Here is a 23,010-nt window from a genome sequence, read left to right on the forward strand (position 1 = left end):
TTAGAAAAAATATAGTGTATTTCTGAAATGCAGCATTCCATCAGCATCAGGAACAAACAATAAGAAAAACAAATTAGAAAGAGGAGAAGCAGGAGGGAAAGAAAAAAGCTTGGTTACCTGAATATATTGAAAGAAATGCAGATTTTCATTTGCTTTTCAAGTAAGGTGACATTTGAGTGATACTTGGCCTTAATTCAGCATGTGAGCCTGAGAAACAATGGTAAATAGTACCATGAAAGTACTGATTGGATGCACTTACCTAGCTGGAGGATAGGATTTGATTCTCCTGAAGAGCTTTTCTTCTGTAAAACTCAAAGCTAAAGGAAATAAATCATTCTAGCAATTTTTCAGTGGAAGGGTTTGACTGAGATTCCCCAGCAGCTCCGTGGTGAGATGTGGGAGCAGATCCAGGCGTCAGTGCAGGGCTGGGCTGGTGGGGCTTGGTGGAACAATCCCAGCTGGGTGTACTTGGGGTTTCCAGCACTCTCCTGGCTGATAGCTTTCCATGATAACAGAAACTAAAGACTGAGGTGAGCCTAACCTACAGTGGAGCATATTTTCTATTACAGCCAGTTCAAGATCATGATTTTTTTCTTCAAAGCGTTCTCTTACTTCTCTGATATGAGCAAATCTCATTCTAAATTATAAATCAGTGCTAAAACATTTTATCTTTCAGTGCTGGTCATATGAAATCAAACTTTAAATCACAGCTGAGTTAAGGCAGGAGGAATGTGCACATACTCCACCAGGATCAAATCCTCCTTTCGCCCTTATTGCAACTGTAATTGTCAGGCACACGTTCAAGAGCTCCATCCCAAGTGCCAGCAAAGCTCTTCTCTCACCTACAGCCTCTGCCTCAGTCTCTCTCCATGCTCCTTTCCATTGCAGCTTTCAGCCTCTTGCTTTGCTTCCTTCCTTCCCTCTCCCTCATTTCACCTTTTCTTTTGTGGCAGTCTCTATTTTTAAAACAACCTCTCACTTTCAAGGCAACAATATCCAGAAAATAAATTGCCCTTTTGTACTGTATTATATTGGCTTCCTACATTAACAATACTTCAGTTGTTTAATCCATATTCCAATCTATTTACTGTGGAGGTTTTAGAGAATAATTGTGAAACTAGTTTGTTGTGAGTACTGTGTTCACTTGCTGAGCTCACTGAGATTATTTACAGAACAAAGTGTTATTTTGCATGAGTTGGGTGAGAGATCTAGTCCTGAATTAAGCAGTGTGTATGAGGACCCATAAATTTCACTGTTGAATAATGGGAGTGAGGAGGCCTAAGAGATTAGGTCAGCCTCTGAATAAAACCAGCAAAATATCCAAAGCAACAGAATAACTTAGACAGTTATGAAATTTTTTTACTTCCCTCAGCTATTTAGGGACAGATTCAAAAAGGATATTTTCAGAGGCACACATGGTAGATTCTCAGTGAAAATTAACAGAACAAATTCTAAAGTCATTCCTGCAAATGGAGTCTGACTTCCTTCATTATCGAGCACCTTTCAAATTTTCCCCAATCTAACACAGGAAGCCTGAGCTTTCCTTGTGGTTCTAAACCACTTTATCTATTTTGGGGCCTATTAAACTAATAAACATTTCTGTGTTTAAATGTTTAAACTTTCATTAGCTCAGATCTGAAATGTAATACAGTCATTATTAACAATTCAGTAGAATTTTATGTAGTATATTTTATTTCATGCTGTGACTAAGAGCATTGAAATTTTTCAATACTTTACCCAAGACAAATAATATTTTAAGAAAAAACCTCCACTCCCCTCTATTCCCTTTTACTTTGTTCATGAGATTTTTCTGATTAAAAACTCCAACTTTAGCACTACTGTTAAACCTAGACCAGCCCACAGATGCAGAAAACCACTCGTGCAGAAGTGAGGAATGAGCTCTTTCATTACAAATAAAAAGGAAATTATCTGAGTGTGAAAAGCCAAATCTTCATTACTGATCAACCTTGAAGTGGAGGAAAACCATGGTCATTTAAGGTTTAAACTTTTGCTACAAATATGTACATATGAAAAGTTGTCTCATGGTATTACAGGAAAGGAAGAACTGGAATTGTTTGGCAGAGTGCAGTCTCATGTATCAAATCAGGTCAGCAATAAATTGCTGCTTTGAGTAGGAATTCATAGCAGGACCTTCTTGACTTTGGAAGTGTTTGAGCTCGTTGGAAAATACTTTGAGAAGAGGTGCCTCAATTCAGTTTCAGTGAGGGCTTTTTAGCCTGTGGGTATTGTTCAGTTTGTAGGTCTTGGGAAGAGTTTTCCTTTTTTTGTTGCCTTTACATTGTGTATGCAACCCAGTATATAACATTGACTGCTGCAAAGGCTGCTGGGAACACGGCTCTGGCATAAATGTCAATGGTGTCAGCATCAATGGGCTTAAAGAGGGACTTCAGGCCAGTCTTTTTGTCCAGTTTCATTCCCTGCTGCTGTTTTGTCTCTCCAGTTTCTATTTCTATTGTGCCATATGATCCAGGCAGGCTTCTGGGGATTCGGTGCTGCCTGTTGGAAATGGCCAGTTCCTGGTTCACACCAGCTATGGAGAGGGAAAACAGAACGATGGCATTCTTCACGTTGATCTGCAGAGGAGAGAGGAGAACAGTGGCAATTGATAGGGCAAGGACAGTGTCATTTATCCAAGCTATCCATGGCCCCAGCGCGGTGAAACGCCCTGGGATCCATGTGTGCTAAATGGGGTTTAACCCCTGCTTTGGCAGAACTGATGGAAGGCTCTGTGCTACACATAGAATTCTGGTTATGGCTTTACATGCTCTGAATTACTGAGGCACCATGGAGAACATTCTCAAAGCCCTTCTTCTCTGGAAGAATTTGGAGTACAAGGTCATGAAGCAGGGTGATTGCTGTGGCAAAGTTATTCCCAGAATCACACTTACTGACCTCTGCACTCTGCCTTCTCGCCTTGATCTTGTTCTTCTGCTTTTTCATGTAGTCAGCATTGAAATGTGCAAAGGCATATTCCACCAGAGCAGCAAAGACAAACACGTAGCAGATCCAGAAGTAAACGTCCAGTGCCTTGATGGCAGAGGCTCGTGGGAGTGAGGATCGGGCACTGACCATCAGAGTGGTCATTGTAAGAACTGTGGTGATACCTGCAGGGCGCCATGAGAGAGAAATACATGCACTAATATACATAAATATATTTATTAATATGAAGTATTATCATTTTCACAGTAAAACCCCTTTATACTGTGGCTTCTGATTTTCAAAACTTTTAAGAAACTGCATTTGTATGACTAAGGCAGCTTTGAACAAGTTATTCTTGGTTTTGTCCTAGATCAGAAAAAACAAAACCCAAATAATTAACCCTCAAACACTTTTACATCTGGACTGGCAACCCTTAGTCAGACAAAAAGACCCACAAGCTTCAGGAACATTTTTTTTGCCGCTGTCCCAGTTCCTTCAAATCAATTCTTTCATTTCTTTCACAATCATTACTGCTTTTAACCCTCCCTAGTGGGTTATTTGCTGTTCCTTACTGAGGAACTGCTCTGACAACATGACAGATTTTAAACCAGGAGAGAAATCTTTCAAAGAACCCTCCCTTCTGCAAATGTAAACACGGTGGTCATGAATGCACCTTCGTGAGGATTACCAGAGAGCACAATTCCCATTGAGCACTCCCTTCCCCTGAGTGCCCAAGCATCTGCTTTACCTAGTGACACCCTGGCAGGCACAGCTGACTGGCTGATCCAGAAGGACACCCAGGACATGGCCACCAGCAGGATGGAAGGGACATAGGACTGGATGATGTAAACGCCTCGATTCCGCCGGAGGTGGAAGTGGAGACTGAGCCTGGGGAACTGACCTGCTGGAAAAGAGAGCAGGCAGAAGAGATTCTGGCTGTGTGAATTACAGTTGGATTGAGCTTTCAAATGACATTTCAGATAATGACACAGAGCTACACTCTTTAGCATCTCCTGCACAAGGGTCACAAAAAGCTTTTCCGATGCTGTTCGATTGATGCTTCATAAACCCTGCACGAGGTTCTGCAGCTTTCATCAGCTAAGAATAGGTCAAATGATTTGTCTCAGGTCATATCAATGCCAGATCTGAAAATAAAATCATGAGTCTTCTCAAATAACAGTATTGCTTCAAAATGTGTACTGTCTTATCATCTGCTGTAGAAAGTCCTCCAGATACTAAATTTAGATTTTTTAAAAGGCCAAGTTAATTTCAAACTCAAAAAAGAGCTTAGAGGAGATGTGCAGCATAAATGAGAATCTGAATACATGAAAGAGGATGAAAAATCAGCAGGAAAGAAATGACTCCAATCTTGTACAAACATTGCAATAAGCCCAGTGATAGACATACACACCACAGACTTCTACGGGGTGGAATTAGACTGATCTGACTGCACGTCATAAGCTCCATAACATCAGGGCTAATGGAAATTTTTCTTGATCTGAAGTTGCAAATTAGGTCAAGAAAATGTGAGCTATACCTCAAGTGCTTTTTATCAAGTGCTGTCTGGCTACTCCACGCAGCATTTTGTCAAGCAGAGAGAGCTAAAGGACAGAAGATGCTGCAGTGGCTACCTAGAGGCTCAGCAAAGAATGGCACTTCTTACAAGTGGAAGATGAAGAAAACTCTTATCAGAAACCTGACAGGTTCTTAAATTAGTTACTTAAGGAGAAGGATTTTCTATTACAGATAGAGGAAGTTTCTCTCTGCAGGAAAAAAGTCAGATACTGTCCCTGAATTGAAGAAAGGTTCTGTTACCAGATTTGAAGTTCATAATTTCTGTTGTGAACTGGTAATTGGTAATTGTGAATTGAGCAAGCTGCAGCTTATCCAGCCCATGGATCTCCTCCTGGTTTTCTGACCAGTGGTAGACAATGTCCTCTGAAGAGTAACCATCTGCCAAAAGAAAGCTGAATAAACACAAAGTTCAAGGGAGAGTTCAGAGCTTAGAGAATTCATGGTAGAAGTTCTCTAACTCCTCTGCTATGCTGATTTCCACCAGACACGTTGCAAATGTGCTGAGATTCAGTCTGGATCATTCTCTCTGCTTTGGAGAGGTGCAGGGCACCTGGGCCGTGGCAGAAAGGGGATATGAATGACAGGATTTATGTAATATGCAAATCCACAGGAAATCAATCTTTCCTACTTTTGCTGTTCATTGACAACTTGCTACTAAAGCATCCATTTGTTTAAAGAGACTTTATTTCTGTTTGCTTCACTGAAATGAAAACCCTCAAATTCAATTAAAACCTTCAACCCCCACCAAAACTCCCTGCAGAACTCACTGGGAGAGGGAAGGAATTGCTGGGGCACTGTCTGCTGCCTCTGCATTTGGTGATTATGTAAGTAAAACTGTAGATTGCTATTTTTGACAGGATAAAATGGTATTGTGGTTAACAGCCTAGAAAACAAAGTCAGTGGCAAAAAAGAAAACCAGAAACCTGCATCAACAGGCCAAGGGATCTGCTCAGGATCTGCTATTCCCAGATCTCTGCAACCCTCAGGACCTGTAGGTTCCTTGATCTAAAATCCAGATTCACTTTCCCTGGCTGGGTGGTCCCTGCTTGTGTCAGTGGTGATTTTCATTCAGAAGTATTAATGCTCATGGGAATTACATGCTGATCATAGATTAAATACAAGCTGGATAAAATATAAATCCATTCTTCACCCTCCTTTGTGAGTACAAATGAATTAAGCCCATCCATGCAGCATTCTGATGGATTTCTGTGTAACAGATACACGAATGCCAAGGCAAGTTAAAGAGCTGTGTGAAGGTTACTCACAATGGCATTCATTAAAAGCAGGGAATTCTTTCTTTTTCCTATTTTCTCATAAATTAAAAATAGCACATCACATTTTGCCTGTGGGCTTTTCTACTTGTTCTCACTGGATTTGATACAAACCTCAGTAATGCCAGTGACTGTCACAACTGCACAAGGTTTCACATAAAGCACAAAGTTCCAGACATTTGTCAGCAGGACTGTACATTGTTCATCGTCCCTACATCAAATCCTAGAGATTTGGATTGGACCAGGGTTGGCCTGGTATTGAAAAGTCCACAGTCTAATGCCCAACACAGGGAATGAAGAGATTTCTGTTCACTTAAACCCCAAGTGACTAAAGAAAATCATCCCAGGCAAGTCCAGCTATCTCAGCACCATGGATGCAGCTTTGCACAAAACACAGAGGTACTCAGCCCTTACAGCTCTCCAAATCCAACATGCATTCCTGCTCATCCATTGGGTACTTGGAAAGGTCCATGTCACAGGCCACTGTTGAGGTAATCCTATTTGGAGCAACAGGAACACCAGTTAGGGACATTCCGACAGAGCCTTTTCCTCACAACTCAAAAGACTGAGTGGAAAACTTTGAAACTTTATTGCTAACAAAGGAAACTGTTTTCAAAGTCCTGCGGGCTGCTGCCTGAGTCTGTGGGAAACCCAGAGGCAGAGGGAATTGAAAAAAGGTCAAATGACTCGTCAGCGTCAGAGGATTCTGCAGCTACTGGTGATGATAAAAAGGAATTTTCTGATTCCATCTCCTCCCTTTCACTGTCCCCAAGATCACTACCAATACCTTAAGGGGCACTTTGGACTCACAGTTTCAAAGGTGCACATTCATTATTTTTCAGAACATTACACAATTAACTGTCAATATAGTTACTGAGTGCCAGCCACAGCCCTCTTCAAAAGTGAGAAACGTTACTTTGTCTGTGTGAAAGATGGGGAAGCTGAGCCTAAACCAGGCTCCCAGCTCCCTTGGAAAATAAAGTGAGGGAGTGGAGAACAGAATCTTTGCTCTGTATTCAGCACCTCTTTGCCCAGTGACCAAAGCCACGAGGGGCTTCTCTCCCACTGAGGGCATTCTGGACATGGCCAGTGACTGTGCAGTGCAAAATGTGTTAGTGCTGCCAAAGAGACCTTCCTGACCTCTCAGAAAGAAAAGGATAGGGGGACAGGAGCTTTTCTTCAATTTTGAACCAATAATTATTTCAGGAAATCCTCCTAGGAATGCTGACTGATTATAGAACATTCAAAAAGTTAACACACAGCAGAGAACAGTTGTACTGTTTGTCACTCACCTGATGCTGTATAAAATGACTCCATCTGGCTGGAGCCTGATAAGTTTGTTTTCCACAGTCACATCATGGAACCAGGCAGACTTGGCATTGACTATGAAAGTATCTGGCAACCAGAGCTTGTCCACAAACCTGCTGTCCAAGCCCAGAGTCTCGTTGGTGTGGTTGTAAGACAGACGATCGTCTCGCCAGCTCTGGTGCAAAAATACTGTCATGGTGTATTCCTGTGGCAAGAGAAATCCTCATTAAGAAGGGATGCTGACAATGATAATGTCTTGGACCTTAGCCAAAAATCAATGTCTTAGCCTAGAAATATATTATTTGCTTTCAGTGCAAATACATATTTTATACTTAGTCAGCCAGGGAGCTGCCCAAGCATTTGTATTTTGGTCATGTGCTCCTACTATGGATAAGCACAAGATATAAAAAAGTTATTCTATATCAATGTTATACATAACACATTGCAAGAGTTGCATAGGTCTTGACAGAGAAAATCAGTTTACATAGCTCAGCAAATACAGCTTCTGGGTTTGAACCTTTGCTATTTTAAATCAGAACTAAAAAATCTGATACTGTACCATGTTCACTTCTGAGATGTGGTCAATGCTGGCTACTTCAATTGCCAGAGCAACATTAACAGGAGGACCTGAGAAAAAAAAATGTTTGAATGTGGTGATTAATATCATCATAGTACCCATAAAAATCTCAATGACCCCAGACTGTTAATTCTTTCATCAGTTCACTGGAGTGTTTCCCATTATAAAGTACATTCTTAAAGCAAGAGTTTTAAATCTTTTACCAATTGTGCCCTCAATTTCCAACAGCACACCTCACTTCAGAGATAAGAGACACAAGATAAAATCACAAGTACTGAAAATCACAGAATCCTTTCTGCAAATCACATTATCTAGTTTAAGACAGCATGACTTCAAGCAGATGCAGAAATTATCACCATTTAATGAAATACAAAATTCCTTCAACTTAGATGTCAACGATTTAAGAGCTGCATCAGAAGCCTGTGTTGCTGTTGAACAGTCTGTCTCTTGTCAAAATCAAGCAAAATGTTGATTGTTATTTTTTTCCAGCATCCAAGTAAAAGACAATCACAACTTTTAAATTATTTAAAGTATGAATTTGACATAAACATCAGAAGGATTGTAAGAACCAAAGAGACATTATTCATTCTCCAAGTCTCACCTCCAATCCCAGGCCTGAAATTTCGTGCGTACCCTTTCATCAAATCATCCAGGTTGGGCAACCAGGAGATCTCAATGTTGGAACCTATGTAATCTCCGATGTCACTCATAGCTCTGGGTAAAGAGAACAAGTATCTTAAAATTTCCCATGTTTACAAACAGAGAATGACAGCAAATGGAAGTTACTGACTTATTTTACACCAGAGACCACCTACAGTAGAATCAGCTATGCTGGAGATTTTTATAGGTAGGAAAACCATTTCAGATATTCCTGTTTAAATCAAAACAAATTTCAGGCAAGACTGTGGCTTCTTTAAGTACAAGCACATACTTTTAAAAGTTTATTTCTTTCTAAAAAAAGTCGGAAAAATAAATTTAAAAACTTAGAAAAGCATGAGAGAAACGAAGATACTTTGTATACTGCCTAAAATGCATCTGTGAACTCTGAAATGCAGCTGTGACAGCTTCTTACTCTACAACAGCTGAGATCAAGAAGGCTGGAGCATTGTCAAATGTGACAGGAAAACAGGAAAAACTGCACATCTGGAATGTGGATAGCAGGCAGCAGGTTTTGCTTGGGAGAAGATGTGTTGCTGTGGGATTTGTGCTCCTGCACAGCCTCTCCCAGCAGTCAGGCTCCTCTCCCAGGTGCCTCTCCTTGCCTCAGTGATGCTCATGAAGTCTTTGGTTGCCATTTGCCAGCCCCTCAGCCCTGGCACAAGCAGTGATGTGGATATTCCTCCATCTCTTACAAACAAAGGCAAGGTTGTGTTGTCTTCATTATCTGCTAAACCTGGCAGGCTCCACTTGAAGATCTGAGCCTGCTCACATTGTTCCTCTCACTGCACTGGGACTGACAGGGCAGGAAGAGATAAATGAGGAGCTGGACAATGTCTGACAGCACCATTTGCAAAGAGAAAGCTTCCCAGTGGTTTGAGAGGGCCTGTGGCTGAATGCAAGTACTGGATCAAAGCCTGAGCACTGGTTTAGCATCTTCCACTGAGCCCAGCTATAAATGTGGCATTTGAGAGGTACTTATGACTTGTAACAGAAGAGAAATGGTTAAATAGCCATGGAAGGCTGCAGAGTAATACACCACAAACACATTCTGCCTTGGTACTTACATAACTTTCTTAGAGTGTTCATGTGACATTGACCCACATAAAGCACATGGTTTTTATCTCCAAAATATGCCAGCCTGGGCATTCAGCTCAGCACAAGCAGTTATTGCCAGCACAGGAACAGAGTATCCTACAATAACCAACTCTTCTCACAGAGACTGAAAGAAAAACCTTTGATTGCCCTGGTCTTCAAATTCTAGCCTGGACTCAATTATATAAGGGAGCAGTTCTGGGATTGCAGTGTGTAATGTAAGTTTGGAGCAGCACAGCCACTGAAGTCTTGCATTAGCAGAGCTGTCAAAGCCTCTGTGACCTCCCAGCACAGGGACCCTGCTCCAAGTGCAGCTTCATTAGTTCCCAGCAAAATGGGCTGTTAAACTGCATTTCTAAGATTTCCTTGCCATGAGCACACTGTTGTATGCTCCTCTCAAATTATTATCCCAGCTACTTCTCAGGTCCCTGTCTCTTCTGAGGAAGGATCTTGGAACACTCCAAGACGTGTTTTCAGCTACATAAATTGGAATAACATAATTGATTTAGACAAGGGCTTTGAAGATTTATAACAGATCTTGGCAGAGGTATTTTCCTTCTTTATTGGGTCTCATCAACTATATCAACTTCTTTCTATCAGACTGCTGGTCTTTCAATCATCCAACCATCATTCTTTACTGTAATGTAATTATAGCTTTATAATAACTTTGTTTAAAAACATACTTATTTGTAATTCACAAGTCCCAGCCATAGACATGGAAAGGTGTTTCTAATCAGTAAAATGTCAGAGATCCTTTTATATGTAAAGAATGGTACTCTGTGTCTTTTCCTAATTAAATAGCTGCAGTACACTTGAATGAATATATCTGCAGAAAATCTCTTTCACTTCTCAATAGAAGGTGATGCTTTTCAGCTTCTGTTGCTAAAGCAGCAACCAAGTTCAGAAAGTGTTTTGAAAACAGAATTCAAGTCAGGAGGTGACAGCACCGTAGTGATGGATCCCATGTGCTGATCATGTTTTGACAAAGCCTGGAGTTCAGCTGTTCTCCTGTGTCAGGATTCATTTTAATGGCATTAAGGAAAGCCGTGGAGCTCAGAGGAAGTTAAAATGATGAGAGTCGGGTTAAAGACTGAGGGCTACATGTGAGCCTGCCATGTGTTTTAAGAAGATTACAATCTAGAGGGAGTTTTACTTAAATATCCATGACACAATTAAAATAAATCTTGTTTCTATTATTAATAAAGCCTTAGGGTCAGATCATCAGTGTAACAAATGTGCTGGAGTTAGTGGAGCTATATGCACTTAATACCAGGGGGGTTATTAAAATATTACAGCTGAAATAATTTTATGGCTCCATTTACCATGTGGTGAAAACCCCTTCGAGTCATTCCTCTAGACTTCTACACATCACATCCAGGGCTTTAAAGTTACAAGAAGAATGGTGGGAGAATTTACTTCATCCTTGATAAGCAGCTGGGATTATAAATGGCCTAAAATATTATTCATTATTGTACCTGAAAAAGGAAGACCAGCATAGAAAAGATGCATTGGAAGGGATTAACTTTTCATAGTGTAAGCAGTTAGGATGAAAAGAAAGGCAACTATTATTAGTTGATTCAGCAACTTCACTTCCTAATGTAAGCTGCTGTAAAGCTCGTTTCAGTAAGAAAAAGGACTTTGTAAAATCAAGATATTGATTTGTCAAATCCAAGGGGTAAAAAGCTCCTGCAAAGCTTCTCTTTTGCACAGGACAGTGTGGAGGGCCTCACTGCTGAATGGCAACAGTCCTGGGGACCTCTGTCCCTCTGGAAGTCATTCCCAAAGGGAAAGCTGAAGATGATCCACACTCTGACTCTGTACACATCTCCTTTCAAGCAGATGTTTTTGAGGATATGTTTGTATCTGTCCATATCTGGAGCATTGGGAGAACTTCAGCTGAGCTCATTGAAAAGAGATTACTGCTGTCTAAACCATGAAAGCAATCGAGGGTTCTCCTGCATAGACAAAGGGAAAGGAAATCCCCATTGATAAACTGCACAAACCTGTGGAGTTCCTCTGCCCCTAATATTGATAAATATTGATAAATATTGATAAAGCAACTCCAAGCAATGAATGTCATGTAACAGAGCAAAGAAATGTCCCTTTCAGGGCTAAGTACAAGCAGTTCCAGAATAAAAGGTACACCTATCCCAAAATCCTTCCTGTCCAAGCTGACACCTCCCTCCCAGCTGCTGCAGGACCAGGACTTCCTACAAATGTGGAGCAATCTGGGGGAGAACCATCCATCGACTTGGACAGCACATCTTCAAAGGGCTTGTCAGACAAGTGAGCCACTAGCCTGTCTGTGCTCTCCTCCAGAACACTGCTTGAAAACACTTGCTGGAAGTTTATCAATATTACTAGAAAATATCTGGTATTTAAACCACACCAAAGCAAGAGGCAATCTGTGAGTTCCATGTGAATGAGAGCACAACAGCACCGAGCAAGGGATAGTATTAGCAATTTCATTTCTGCCCAGCAGTGCCAAAATCTCCAGGATCACTGCAAAAAAAGCTCAGGATCCTTAAGTCAGTGGCCAGTAGGACGTGGATTTGATGCCTCACTGGTCAGGAGGCTGCACTGATCTTCTGAAAAATTCCCACAGCAGCAAGATGTGGAAAATCGCTTTTTGCATCTTCTGTTTCTTCTCTAGATCTGCTAACCTGATTCTCTTGGGGATTGTGGCATTGTTGTTATATGAATCTTTTAACCTGGCAGATAGAAAAACCAGTTGGACTGGAGGACTGGGATCAGTATATTTCATTTTGATAAGCATTTGGGACAGATGTCCCAGATGTCATCACCACTAAAGAAAACTTTTCCTTGGGAAAACACAAGGGATATCCTGCAAGGTCAGTGAACAATCTGACCTCTGCCAGACTCCAGGATTACCCAGAGCAGGATGTATATCCTTCCCATCTGCCATTCCAGACTCTAAGGGAAGCTCACTGTAAATATGTTTTGTATTTTGAAATGTAATTGAAAAGGCATTAGGCTTAAATCATGGCAACCTTTAGAACATCAAAGCCTCTATAGCAGTTTTAAGCTACAGAAAATGGACCACTCTTTGCATACATTCACGTGTTAAAGCTGCTCTGTTTCCACAAATAGAAGTAAAAGGCTTAGGGAGACACACAGCAGAATGACAATTAAATGCAAGAGTATAAAAGTCACTTAACAGAGAGGAAACTTAAATATTAAATATACACCTATTCTAATTAGAGAATTAAAATCTCTTTCAGTGAGAAATTACACAGTACAGACAAACACCCCAAAACTCCTTTCAGAAGTGCTCTTTCCTCACACAAATGCAGAAATATTTCCCCAAATGTCTTTCTGCAGATGATCTCATTCCCTGTGGCACATTTATTATTGCAGCATCCACAGCATCTCAAACCCTGATAAAACAGTGGAAGCCACAGTCTTTGTCCTGAAGACCTGTCAATCATTTAAATGCCAAATTCCTGGCCACTAATCACTGGCTTGAGCAGACCAAAAACCACTATTTTAAAAAAATGTTTACCTGACAAAAATGTGCTGACTTGGGCTGAATTTGGCTCATTCACTTCAGACAAACAACACACATGACAGAGAAATAGCTAGAGCACCCCAGAAGGGTGTTCAGAAATGCTCTGAGGAAGCAGCCTGCATACATCCCCCACTTCCCCCCTCTGCAAACCACAACATTATTTTCACTGGTGGTTTTGCCTTTGGGAAGTCTTTTGTCTCTTTTGTCTTACTGATGAATTTCAAAATCACCAAAATGGTCTTCCTTTTGGAATATGGGTTTTTTTCAATATACAGTGCACAGAACTTGGGAACAGAGAATTTAGGGGTGTTGGATGGCCTCTATCATCAAAATTCTGAATCACACTGCATTTAGAAAACAAAACCAGGGATTTAAAATGAAGCCATTGGCAGTTTTGCCCATTAATATGCTGCTATTCATAAAAACATCTCGTACCAATAATATTTTTACTAATAAAAGGATAAAATTTCACTTCAGTTCTATTTAACTGATCCAAAGTACACATGCAAGCAAGGCTACTCCCTTTTTACAGTGATTAAACAGTGTCCTGCCATAGCCACCCTAAATCCTGAATCTAAACAGGGAAGCTTTCCTTGACCATGGAATGTCTCACACTTTGAAATATTTGGAAGACTACAACCTGAACAGTTGGAATTTAACTTAGAATTTGCCTTGCCTGAGTCTGCCTTGAGTGGATGTATTCCTACCAAAAAATTCATCACTATTGTGTAACTGGAGAAAGTCAATTAGGGAATTAATAATAAAATAATAATGTATCCACCAAACACATATCCTGTGCCTAGGAGCAGACCTCAGAGTCAGGCTGAGAAGACTGACTCTTGCTTAAAATTCTCTCTTTTTTTGGTCTTATGTACTCAAACATCACTTTTCAACCCCCAGCTTCAATGGTAGCCCAGTTGCAGAGGGAGAAACAGGATCATTGAAATGATGGGCAAGGTGTGGGTGCCCTTAGGTAATAAGCAATATTTCCTCTGCCTTCACTGTACCACTGGATTGCTTCAGAGGATGTCAGGATCTGACCCTGGAGAACAGATTCAAGGTCACAGGATAAATCATTCTGTCAATCCTGACTAAGAGCAGTTGACTTGACACTTTCTCTGAGCAAGATTCTTTTCCTTCCCAGTGAAAAAAATCAGATCTCCCTGATTAATTCCAAAACGTGTAACAACAATGTTATGTTTTACTACAGTTCCCACTTTGCCTCTTCCACTCCTCTGAAGCTATTAAGGATGTCTATGAAGCAGGAGATGTAAGACCCCTTTAATGCCACAACCACCCCTGCTCTGGGGGGTGTAGGCATGTTTTTACATGCAGCAAGTTCTTTTTTACTCCCCCCTCTATTTTCATTGCGTAATCATGGCAAGCTTTCTCCACATCCAGCCTCCAGATCTGGAGAGAATAAGAATATTCCGAGACCGGCGCTGGTTGCCTAGCTAACACCTTCAGAGGAAATGTGACTGAGAGCTGCAAATATGCATCTTTCTTTAAAATTTATTATTTTAAAAAATGCTTTGAGTTCTCCAATTTTTTTTCCCCTAAGATCTCTGACAGTCTCTTCCTGCTAACCCAAGTTCAGGAGACTTAATGAACTCATTAGAAAGGGATGGTTGGATTTTGGGGTTTTAATGGCACCTATGGAGGCCCTAAGCAGAGCTATTCAGTTCGTACCCCACTGGCTGTGCTGGGGTTTAGGGAAGAGTTTCATGTTCAAGCAGGCCCCTACAGAGCTGCTGGAGGGGCTGAGGCTGAGCTGGGATATTGCAGTGCCTTACAAAAAGTGATTGCCCCCAATTTAGAGTAAGTGCCCTCGGGAAAAAGGTTCCAGGAGCATCCTGTTAAAAACATAGCCCCTGACTAAGCCAAGAAACTGCTGCTCAACTGGCAGAAGTGCATTCTCAGCTAGGGAATGAAGAAAGAAAAAACTGAAACAGATGAGGCACATTAAGGAAACTCTTCAGTCAAGGGCCCTTTTTCTCCTGAACACTCACTCCAAGCAGTCGTGGCCCATAAGTGCAGAAATCATCCCTGGGCAAAGTGGGAGCCCCAGCCAGAGCTGGCATCACTCACTCCAGCTACCCCAAGAGAACGGCTGCCTGAGGCCAGGCTAAGAAAGAAGGAGAAGATGTTTTCTTACCTGATACACCTGTGCTGTTGGGTGCACAGTAGAATCAAGGCAGGAAAAACCCAGGTAAGAAATTCCATTTTACTCCCATTTATTAGACAGCAGCGACCAAAACCCAGGTTCCCCGGCTCTCCTGGCAGCTCCAAAGCTCCAGTGGCTTTGCCATTCTTGCCTGCTGCGCTAAGTTGAGGCTGAGTTTAAAGCGATGGATGGTTGCTCAGCAGCAGCAGCCCCCACAATCTCCACAGTGCCCGGGAGCCATGCAGGCAGCCCGGCACGGGAGCAGGGAGCAGGGCAGCTCTCCTCTCCTCTCCTCTCTTCTCCTTCCCTCTCCTCCTCTCCTCTGCGGGTGGCTCAGTCCCGCCCGGCTCCGCTGCCCTGCTCCCGCATCCCTCCCCTGCCGCGGGCTCTTCCTCCGGCCGCTCTGCCCGCCTGCGAGGCTGCTTGCCGAAAATAACCTCCAAAAGGATAGATAAATCCCACGGAGCGGGGTGGGAGCAACTCAAAGTGCTCCGGAGCCACTAATGTCCTGCGCGCATGGTGCCGGGGAGGAGCAGGAGGAGCTGCAGCCCGAGCCCAGGGCAGGGGCGGCCGGTCCCGGGGCGCTCGGGGGCGCAGAGCCGCCGTGCCCGCTCCGCACGGGGCATGTGAACCGCAGCACCGCCGCCGCCGCCGCCCCCCGCCGCCCCCCCGAGCTCCCGGCAAATCCCGGCGGCACCCGGGCACCGCAGCTGCAGCCCGGCTCCCGGCATCGCTCCGAGCGCACCGCCGATGGGGCCGGGACCGTGCCCGGGGAAATGCCGCCTCTCCGCTGCCTGCGCGCTGTCCCGGCCCGGCGGTACCACCGAGAGGGGCAGAGCCCGCGCACAAACTTCTGCCTCGCCGCTCTCGGGCTCCCGGGGGGCTTCTCTACAGTGAAACGCTCGGAGCAGTTCACTGCTCCATCCCGGGCTGCTCGGGCTGCCATCGTCCAGCGCTTCCACCGCTTGTGCCTCGCGAACTCCCGGTCCCTCCGCCGGCTCCCGGGCACCGCCGCTCCCGGCACGGGGCCAGCGCGGACCCGGCCACGGGGCTCCTCGGGACCTCGGGCTCATCTTGACTTGCAGGTCAAACTCGGTTTTCTCCTCCATATTCGCTCTTTCCTTCTCTCCTCCTCCGCCTCCTCGGCTTTTTGGTGCTGTTCAATCCCGAATGACAATTTTAAAACCAACCCACAAAGGAAACAGTGTGAAGGAGACATTTTCAAGAAATTATATTATAAAACAAAAATGATTGTGCAGGTACCTTAAGGCAATGAACGGAGGCACCTGGGGTAAAGTGCTGGATTCATCTTTTTGTCTTCTTAGTTCTGTATTGTTATTTAGTACCAACATTTCAAATGGCTACTGAGGGGTGGTGGGTGAGGGGAATAACAGCCCCATGAAATCCAGGGGAACAGATGTACAACACACACACAAATGTAATACAACAAATACAGGCATGTCATAAGCCTGAGAATAACGTAAGAGGTTATTTTCTTTCTGATCTTTTCCTCTCTCTGCCCATCTCAATGGCAATCCTGCAGCTAACATCCAAAAAGGAGGAAAAGACACAAATTTAACTCAAGGAGTCAGATTATTGCATGATTTTTTTTTTTAGGAAGTAAGCTGAAAGATTTTGAATGGAATTTACCTGGTGACACAAAGAACAGAATAACTTTGTCTCTCCATTTAACACATTCACACTTTTTGGGATATTTTCAGTTGATATTTTTCATATTTTTCCTACTCATAAGGCTGATGGTGCTGTGGGCTACCTACCTGTGCTGAGAATTCCTCAGTGTTGCTCCCCTCTGGCTGGAGAACTGTCACCTAATTTACTAGTAAAAAAGAACATTTTCTATATCTTCAGCATATAGCTGTAAAAATAGCCCAAAAATCCACAGAGGCATTTTTAACATTTGGATTGTGTCTGAGTGGATTTTATGTGTGGATGACACATGTAAGTGTGTGATGTGTGTGCTTGTGTGTTGATATAAGCACACCATGTTGTGAAAGGACAGACCTTGCTACAAAAGTGACCACTGACACAAGTGAAAATACAATGGCAGTCCTAAAAGACATGGGAGAGTTCTCTCAGATAAATAAACTACATTTTATCCACAAGGGCCTTGATTATATCCTCATAAAGGAGGACAAATGTTTGGTCATTCAGCCTTGGATTTAGTTGGTTTTACATACAATACATATTTAAAATAGACTGGTACACACACACACACACACATATATATATATATATAAATATATACATATATGCACAACCCACTCAAAATAAATAACTCCTATTGCCAAAGGGAAGAGAGGAGATAAAATAATAAAGGTCAACAATACATTTAATTTCCTACAGTTCTAGCTAAATATCCCAAACTCATTACAGTCAATGACAGATTATAATTGCAAAGACATAGATTAAGAAACTATTAAAATTGCCATTAAAACATCAAAACAAAACAAAATAAATAAGCTCTCCAAATCTTTCTCATCTAATCCTCTTGAAAATAATTAAAGCTTTCCTTTAGCTTTAGCTCCCGGCTGGGAACTGTCAAATAGTCTTAAAAAGATGGCCCATGATACTCAATGTTTCCTAAGCCTTTTTTTCACTCTAACAAACTCCTCCTCAATCCCTATGGCTGCAGGCACCACCTTCCATGGAAATGTCCATCCCAGGCTCTGGCCTTGCATGGGGGGCCCAGGGACCCTCGGGGACTGGGTGGGGTCACTGCAGCTCCAGCAGGACCAGGACGTCAGGTCAGAGTCACACAGCTCAGGGCAGACTTTGATCTGTGCTGTAGTAAAGCTGTGGCAGATCTGTGGAAGCAACACAGACCCTTAAATCAGTGTTCCTGTAGTGTTTGTCCATGCCAGGTCAAATGCTAATGGGCTCCACCCGCATCTGGGCAATTTTACAATGATATTTAATGATTACTATTTATTGAATCATTAGTTATTACTACTATATCAACAGTAACTAATTCTTGACGTATCTACCCTACTCAAGCACTAATAAAGGTCACAACTTTGAAGTATCTTTTACTACACTGAAGCCAGAATCCCACATTTCAGTATCTGTCAAGTATTTTTCTTCTGGAACGTGTAACAGGTATGAATTTTCCCTGATCACATCATCCATACTCTGTAACTGCTACCATACAATCATTTATTGGATGGTGTCATTTGATGGCATTGAGGAGAAGCATACTCAGTGATTTGGGCCAAAAAACCAATTTTCAGTCACTTATCACTCAGGATTTTGAGACTGTATCAAAAGGATATTATTTCAATTTATTTTATGGCTGCACTGCCTTACCTGGTATTCTTAATAGATCATTTTCTAAATAGAACAGGTGGTTTTACTGCCAGAAAAATAAAGATATCATATTGTCACATATAATTTTAAGAGGCAAAAAATGTACCACACGGATAATTAGTCTCACCCTCCCATGATTCCACCTAAGCAGCTCTTGAAAGACTGTTGTGGCAACATCGCCAAATGTCTCGAGATATATAAATTACACACATATGCCTATTTTTGTAAATGAGATTTGGGAATATCAGTAGCAATTGCATGGTGGAAATATTTAGCTCGTTTCAGAGGTTGTACTGTACTTGCACTGTCTGAACGTCCCCAGCCCCAACACAAACGTGTCTGTATTTAATCACTATCTGGATAACCACAATATTAATTTCCCTTTCACCTTAAGTGCTAGGAATATAGTTTTTATCTGTTTCTAAATGTTCTGTAGAACATCTAGTTCCTCCCTCAATCTGCATAATTTTTTTTATAATCATGAAGCACACTGCAGCCAGACACTTTGCCCTCCTTTTCTTTATGCAACAGATTTGGGATGAAATTCCCCACTTTTCCCCCAAGGCAGGGCTAGTTCCAGGACCAGGATGACATTTTTACCCCAGATGTGCTGCTCTCAGGGGTGCACTCCCAGCTGCTGCCATCCCAGGCCATTCCTCCACGAAGTGCTCTGACAGCAAGTGCCCCTCTCATTTTCTGTCCATACATCTGTAAGGATGAGTCATTGGGAAGATGCTCATCAATGTTTGCCATTATTTACAGTCCGACAAATCAATGTTTGCCATTGTTTACAGGCCAACATCGATCCCTATCAAACAACAGGGCAGACAAGTTGTGTTATGTAATTGATATGAAGCACCCTGCCAAAATGCAGATTCCATTATTGGCATGTCTTCCTGCCTAAACGCCAGAGAGCTCCATATATGAGCTCCTGTCACCTTGGAAACGTTCGGGAGGGAAATGCCAAGTGCCTGTGGAAGCACAGCATGCAGCCATACAGCACAGGGAAGTGGCCAGCTCTGCTGCCTTTCCAGCTGATCCTGAGGTGCTGCTGCAGGAGCTCCACAGAAATGCCTCTGAACTGAACCCTGGCAGAAAACAGCAGGGCTTTCATCTGAATCTGCTCACTCCATGTCCCAGCTTCTCCAAGATGGATCACTGGGGTCCAGAACCCACAAAATCTGGAAGAGCTGCATCAACCAAAGCCTTTTTTGTACATTTCCAGGAGCTTAAATCTTAAAGATTCACTGGCTTTAAGTTGATAGACGTAAGTTGTAGATTGAGAGATAAGAACTTGGCTGGGAAGCCATAATTTCCTTCAGAGGAACTGCAGATATCTTCTTCCTTTCCTATCTCTATGAGAAAAATCTACATTGTCTTTCCCTAAAAACACATTATTCACCTGAAACAAAATCATGACCCTTGTTGATGTTCTCGTTATGAAAATAATTCAAACAGTTGTAAATTGGGACTGAAAAAATACCTTGAAGAAAAATATCCCAAGAAACTGACAATCAGTGATATTTCCAGGTGTTCTTCTGGGTGTTTTCTTGAGGGGAAAATCCGTGCTTGGGTGTTTTTCATCCCAACTCGAGGAGTGTGGGAACTGGCAGGTTCAGAGTTAACACAGTTATAACTATTCCAGATCTGCAGAGAGAGCTATACAGTTAATCACTGCATATTTTTAGCCTACATCTTGTAGCTTTAATCCTGCAAATGTCTGTATGTAATTTGTTTTATGTAATATGAATAGATGCCATAAAATCAAGATTCCACCATTTATAGAGCTAAGAATGCCTGTGTATTTCTCAAGATTGAGGACGTATAGCATAAATGTGGGACAATGCACTGGTCACTGTGAGTAATTTATACTCCATACTGTGTGTGCCAGTGGAAATAAATGCTCAGATTAGCAGCATGTGCTTGGGATCAAAACCTAGACCTTACTCTCATAGCAACGAAAACAATTACAGAAATATTGCTTACAATTAAGGAACGTTTTCAACTAAATAAATCTGAGAATGCATCTGTCTCTGTGTACAGATCAGGGTGTATTTTGGTGCAGATGATGTCTCGGTATTTTAATAACTGAATCCCTGGGAGCCTGTGAATAGCTGGGTTTCTCTGGCACGTCATCGAGGCCTAGTGCCAAGAGTGAGGGAGCTGCTGTGCTGTGGATCCAGCTGCACTGGTCCTTGACTTTGTCAAGGTAACACAAGGAATAGAACAGCAAGGAAACCCAGTTAATCACCAGTTTAGAGCTAAAACCACAGAATCATAGAATGGCCTGCTTTGAGGGAACTCAAAGCTCACCCAGGGCCACCCCCTGCCATGGGCAGGGACATCTCCCACTAGCCCAGGTGGCTCCAAGCCACGTCCAGCCTGGCCTTGGACACTTCCAGGGATGGGGCAGCCCCAGCAGCTCTGGCACCCTAAATCTGGTACTGAACACTTGAAATCAAACACACAGGCTCAGGAGATTCTGCTGCAGGACAGAATATTCAAACTGGTTCACTTTATGAACACAGACATTCACTGTATGTAAATCACTGAAATATCATCCAAAGACCTTTCATGTAGTGATTTTGTGCATATTTATAACAATCAGAGAAGTTTATATGGAACCTCTAGAGCTGGAGTTGCTGCTGAAGCCAAAGGACTGTTCAGAATGTAATAAATGGGCAGCATGAGCAGTACATGATTTCTGCTGTAATAACCTTTAATTAGTAACTAGTGGTGAAATGCTTTTGTCAGGATAGTACAGGCTTAGTTCTGAAAAGACATTTAAGACAGATTCCTTTTGGATTGAAACTTGGAAACCTTCAGTATTCTTACATGAGTGCTCCAACCCCAAATCCACAGGACTTCACATTGCAGCAAGTCATCTGAATTCAAAAAAAGGGTTTTAATCATAATGCCACCAACTTACTTAAAATTTATAAATATATGTGAATAAACATTAAGCTGAAAGCTCACTGGGAATGTCTCTGGCTTTGGTTACCTGAAACCACCCGAACCAGATGTCCCAGACAGGCAGCACAGGTAGAGGTGCTCCCACCAGGGTAACTACTGACACCAATACAATGGAATTGTTAATGTCACTGTATTTCCAAAGTGTAAATCATTCTTCTAAAGAACGTGCAAAAAGCGTGTCAGTGTTCCATATTCTAATCTACCTCTGCCAATAAATAATGTAAACAATCGTCAAGCAGGAAAACTCCCCAGAGAGCTGCTCAAGATGGCTCAGACCTCAAGAACTCAATGATCTGAACAACTGCGAGGACACCAGGGACATCGGACCCAGACCCAGGGACCCCTGGACACCGGACATCAGCCCACGGCCCCTGGCCCTCGGACCCCGGCCCTCAGACACCGGACCCGGACCCAGGGACCCCGGCCCTCGGACACCGGACACCAGCCCTCAGACACCGGACCCGGACCCAGAGACCCCGGCCCTCGGACACCGGACACCGGCCCTCGGACACCGGACCCGGACCCAGGGACCCCGGCCCTCGGACACCGGACACCGGCCCTCGGACACCGGACCCGGACCCAGGGACCCCGGCCCTCGGACACCGGACACCGGCCCTTGGACACCGGACCCGGACCCAGGGACCCCGGCCCTCGGACACCGGACCCCGGCTCTCGGACTCCGGCCCGTCCCGGCCCGCACCACCCGGCGGCCGGGGGGAACCCAGCGAGCTGCGCCGGCAGCGCCGCCCCGCGCCCGCGGCGGTTCGGGGGCGGATCGCGGCCGTGCGTGCGCGGCGCCCCCGCGCGCGGTGGTTGGCGCCGTTGCCGTGGCAGCGCGGGCGGCGCGGCGGGCCCGGGCCGTAAGGAGCCGGGCCGGGGGCTGAGCGCGGTGAGCCGTGAGGGGACAGCGCCGTGAGGGGACAGCGCCGTGAGGGGACAGCGCCCTGAGGGGACAGCGCCCTGAGGGGACAGCGCCGGGAGCACCGACACTGCCCCGGGGTGTCCTGTGGGAGGGCTCGGGCCTGTGCTGTGCATCTCGGCCTAATTTACCCCAAATGTTGTTCTTTGGGAGTTGGAGCCGCACAACCTCACAACGCAGCGATTTGGCTGAAGGCGTTGGGGCCGCTGCTGCATTGGCTGCGTTTGATGTTTGTGCCACTTCTTAGTGCCACCAACATCCCTAAATCAGTAGCCCAGCGTAGGAATCCTACTTGGCTTTCGGGTGGCTTCTATCATTTACTCATTCCTCCTTACTTCAAATCCTGGAGTGTGTTTTCTCTGCTCCCTAACCAGAGAAAATAGATGCTCTCTTTTTGTTGATTTTTCTTGAGTTCTGCAGAAGGATTTACATAAATGCACTCAAAGCTGAGCCACCTTCGTTAAAATTAATCATATGTCCAAGTCTTTCTGTGGGTAAGATGTGAAATGCTCAACCATGTGGTAATAACTCATTCTAGATGACATGCAGAATTTTTACTGAATGCTAATAAATTGTAACAACATTTGGGAACAGTTTGCTTTGCATTGGAGAACTCCACAAGACTCAAGGACAAAGAGTGTTTGTTGGAGTTGTGCCTAAATCATTTGAGGTAAACTC

General features: G+C 43.5%; 2 protein-coding genes across 4 annotated transcripts in view; one reads left to right on the top strand and one right to left on the bottom strand.

The window, feature by feature from the left end:
• Positions 1-15,607, bottom strand: GABRD (gamma-aminobutyric acid type A receptor subunit delta). Of its 2 annotated transcripts, none has more exons than XM_066564206.1 (9): positions 15,108-15,607; positions 8,273-8,385; positions 7,654-7,721; positions 7,079-7,299; positions 6,201-6,283; positions 4,756-4,893; positions 3,689-3,841; positions 2,914-3,125; positions 1-2,594 (listed from the first exon to the last, which is right to left on the bottom strand). In XM_066564206.1, the coding sequence occupies exons 1-9, from the start codon at positions 15,173-15,175 to the stop codon at positions 2,295-2,297; spliced, it is 1,356 nt and encodes a 451-aa protein (XP_066420303.1). In that variant the 5' UTR covers positions 15,176-15,607; the 3' UTR covers positions 1-2,294. The 2 variants fall into 2 exon arrangements, with proteins under 2 accessions (XP_066420303.1, XP_066420302.1); XM_066564205.1 differs by having other exon boundaries at positions 3,689-3,844.
• Positions 15,608-22,211: 6,604 nt separating this feature from the next.
• The window catches only part of CFAP74 (cilia and flagella associated protein 74), a 38,196-nt gene continuing 37,397 nt past the window's right edge, over positions 22,212-23,010 (top strand). For both annotated transcript variants that reach the window (XM_066564203.1, XM_066564204.1), the window contains exon 1: positions 22,212-22,302. The gene's annotated coding sequence lies outside the window, so the exon portion shown is untranslated. The remainder of the gene's footprint in view (positions 22,303-23,010) is intronic.

Source organism: Molothrus aeneus, chromosome 21, assembly GCF_037042795.1.
Source record: "Molothrus aeneus isolate 106 chromosome 21, BPBGC_Maene_1.0, whole genome shotgun sequence".
Classification (NCBI taxonomy): Eukaryota; Metazoa; Chordata; class Aves; order Passeriformes; family Icteridae; genus Molothrus; species Molothrus aeneus.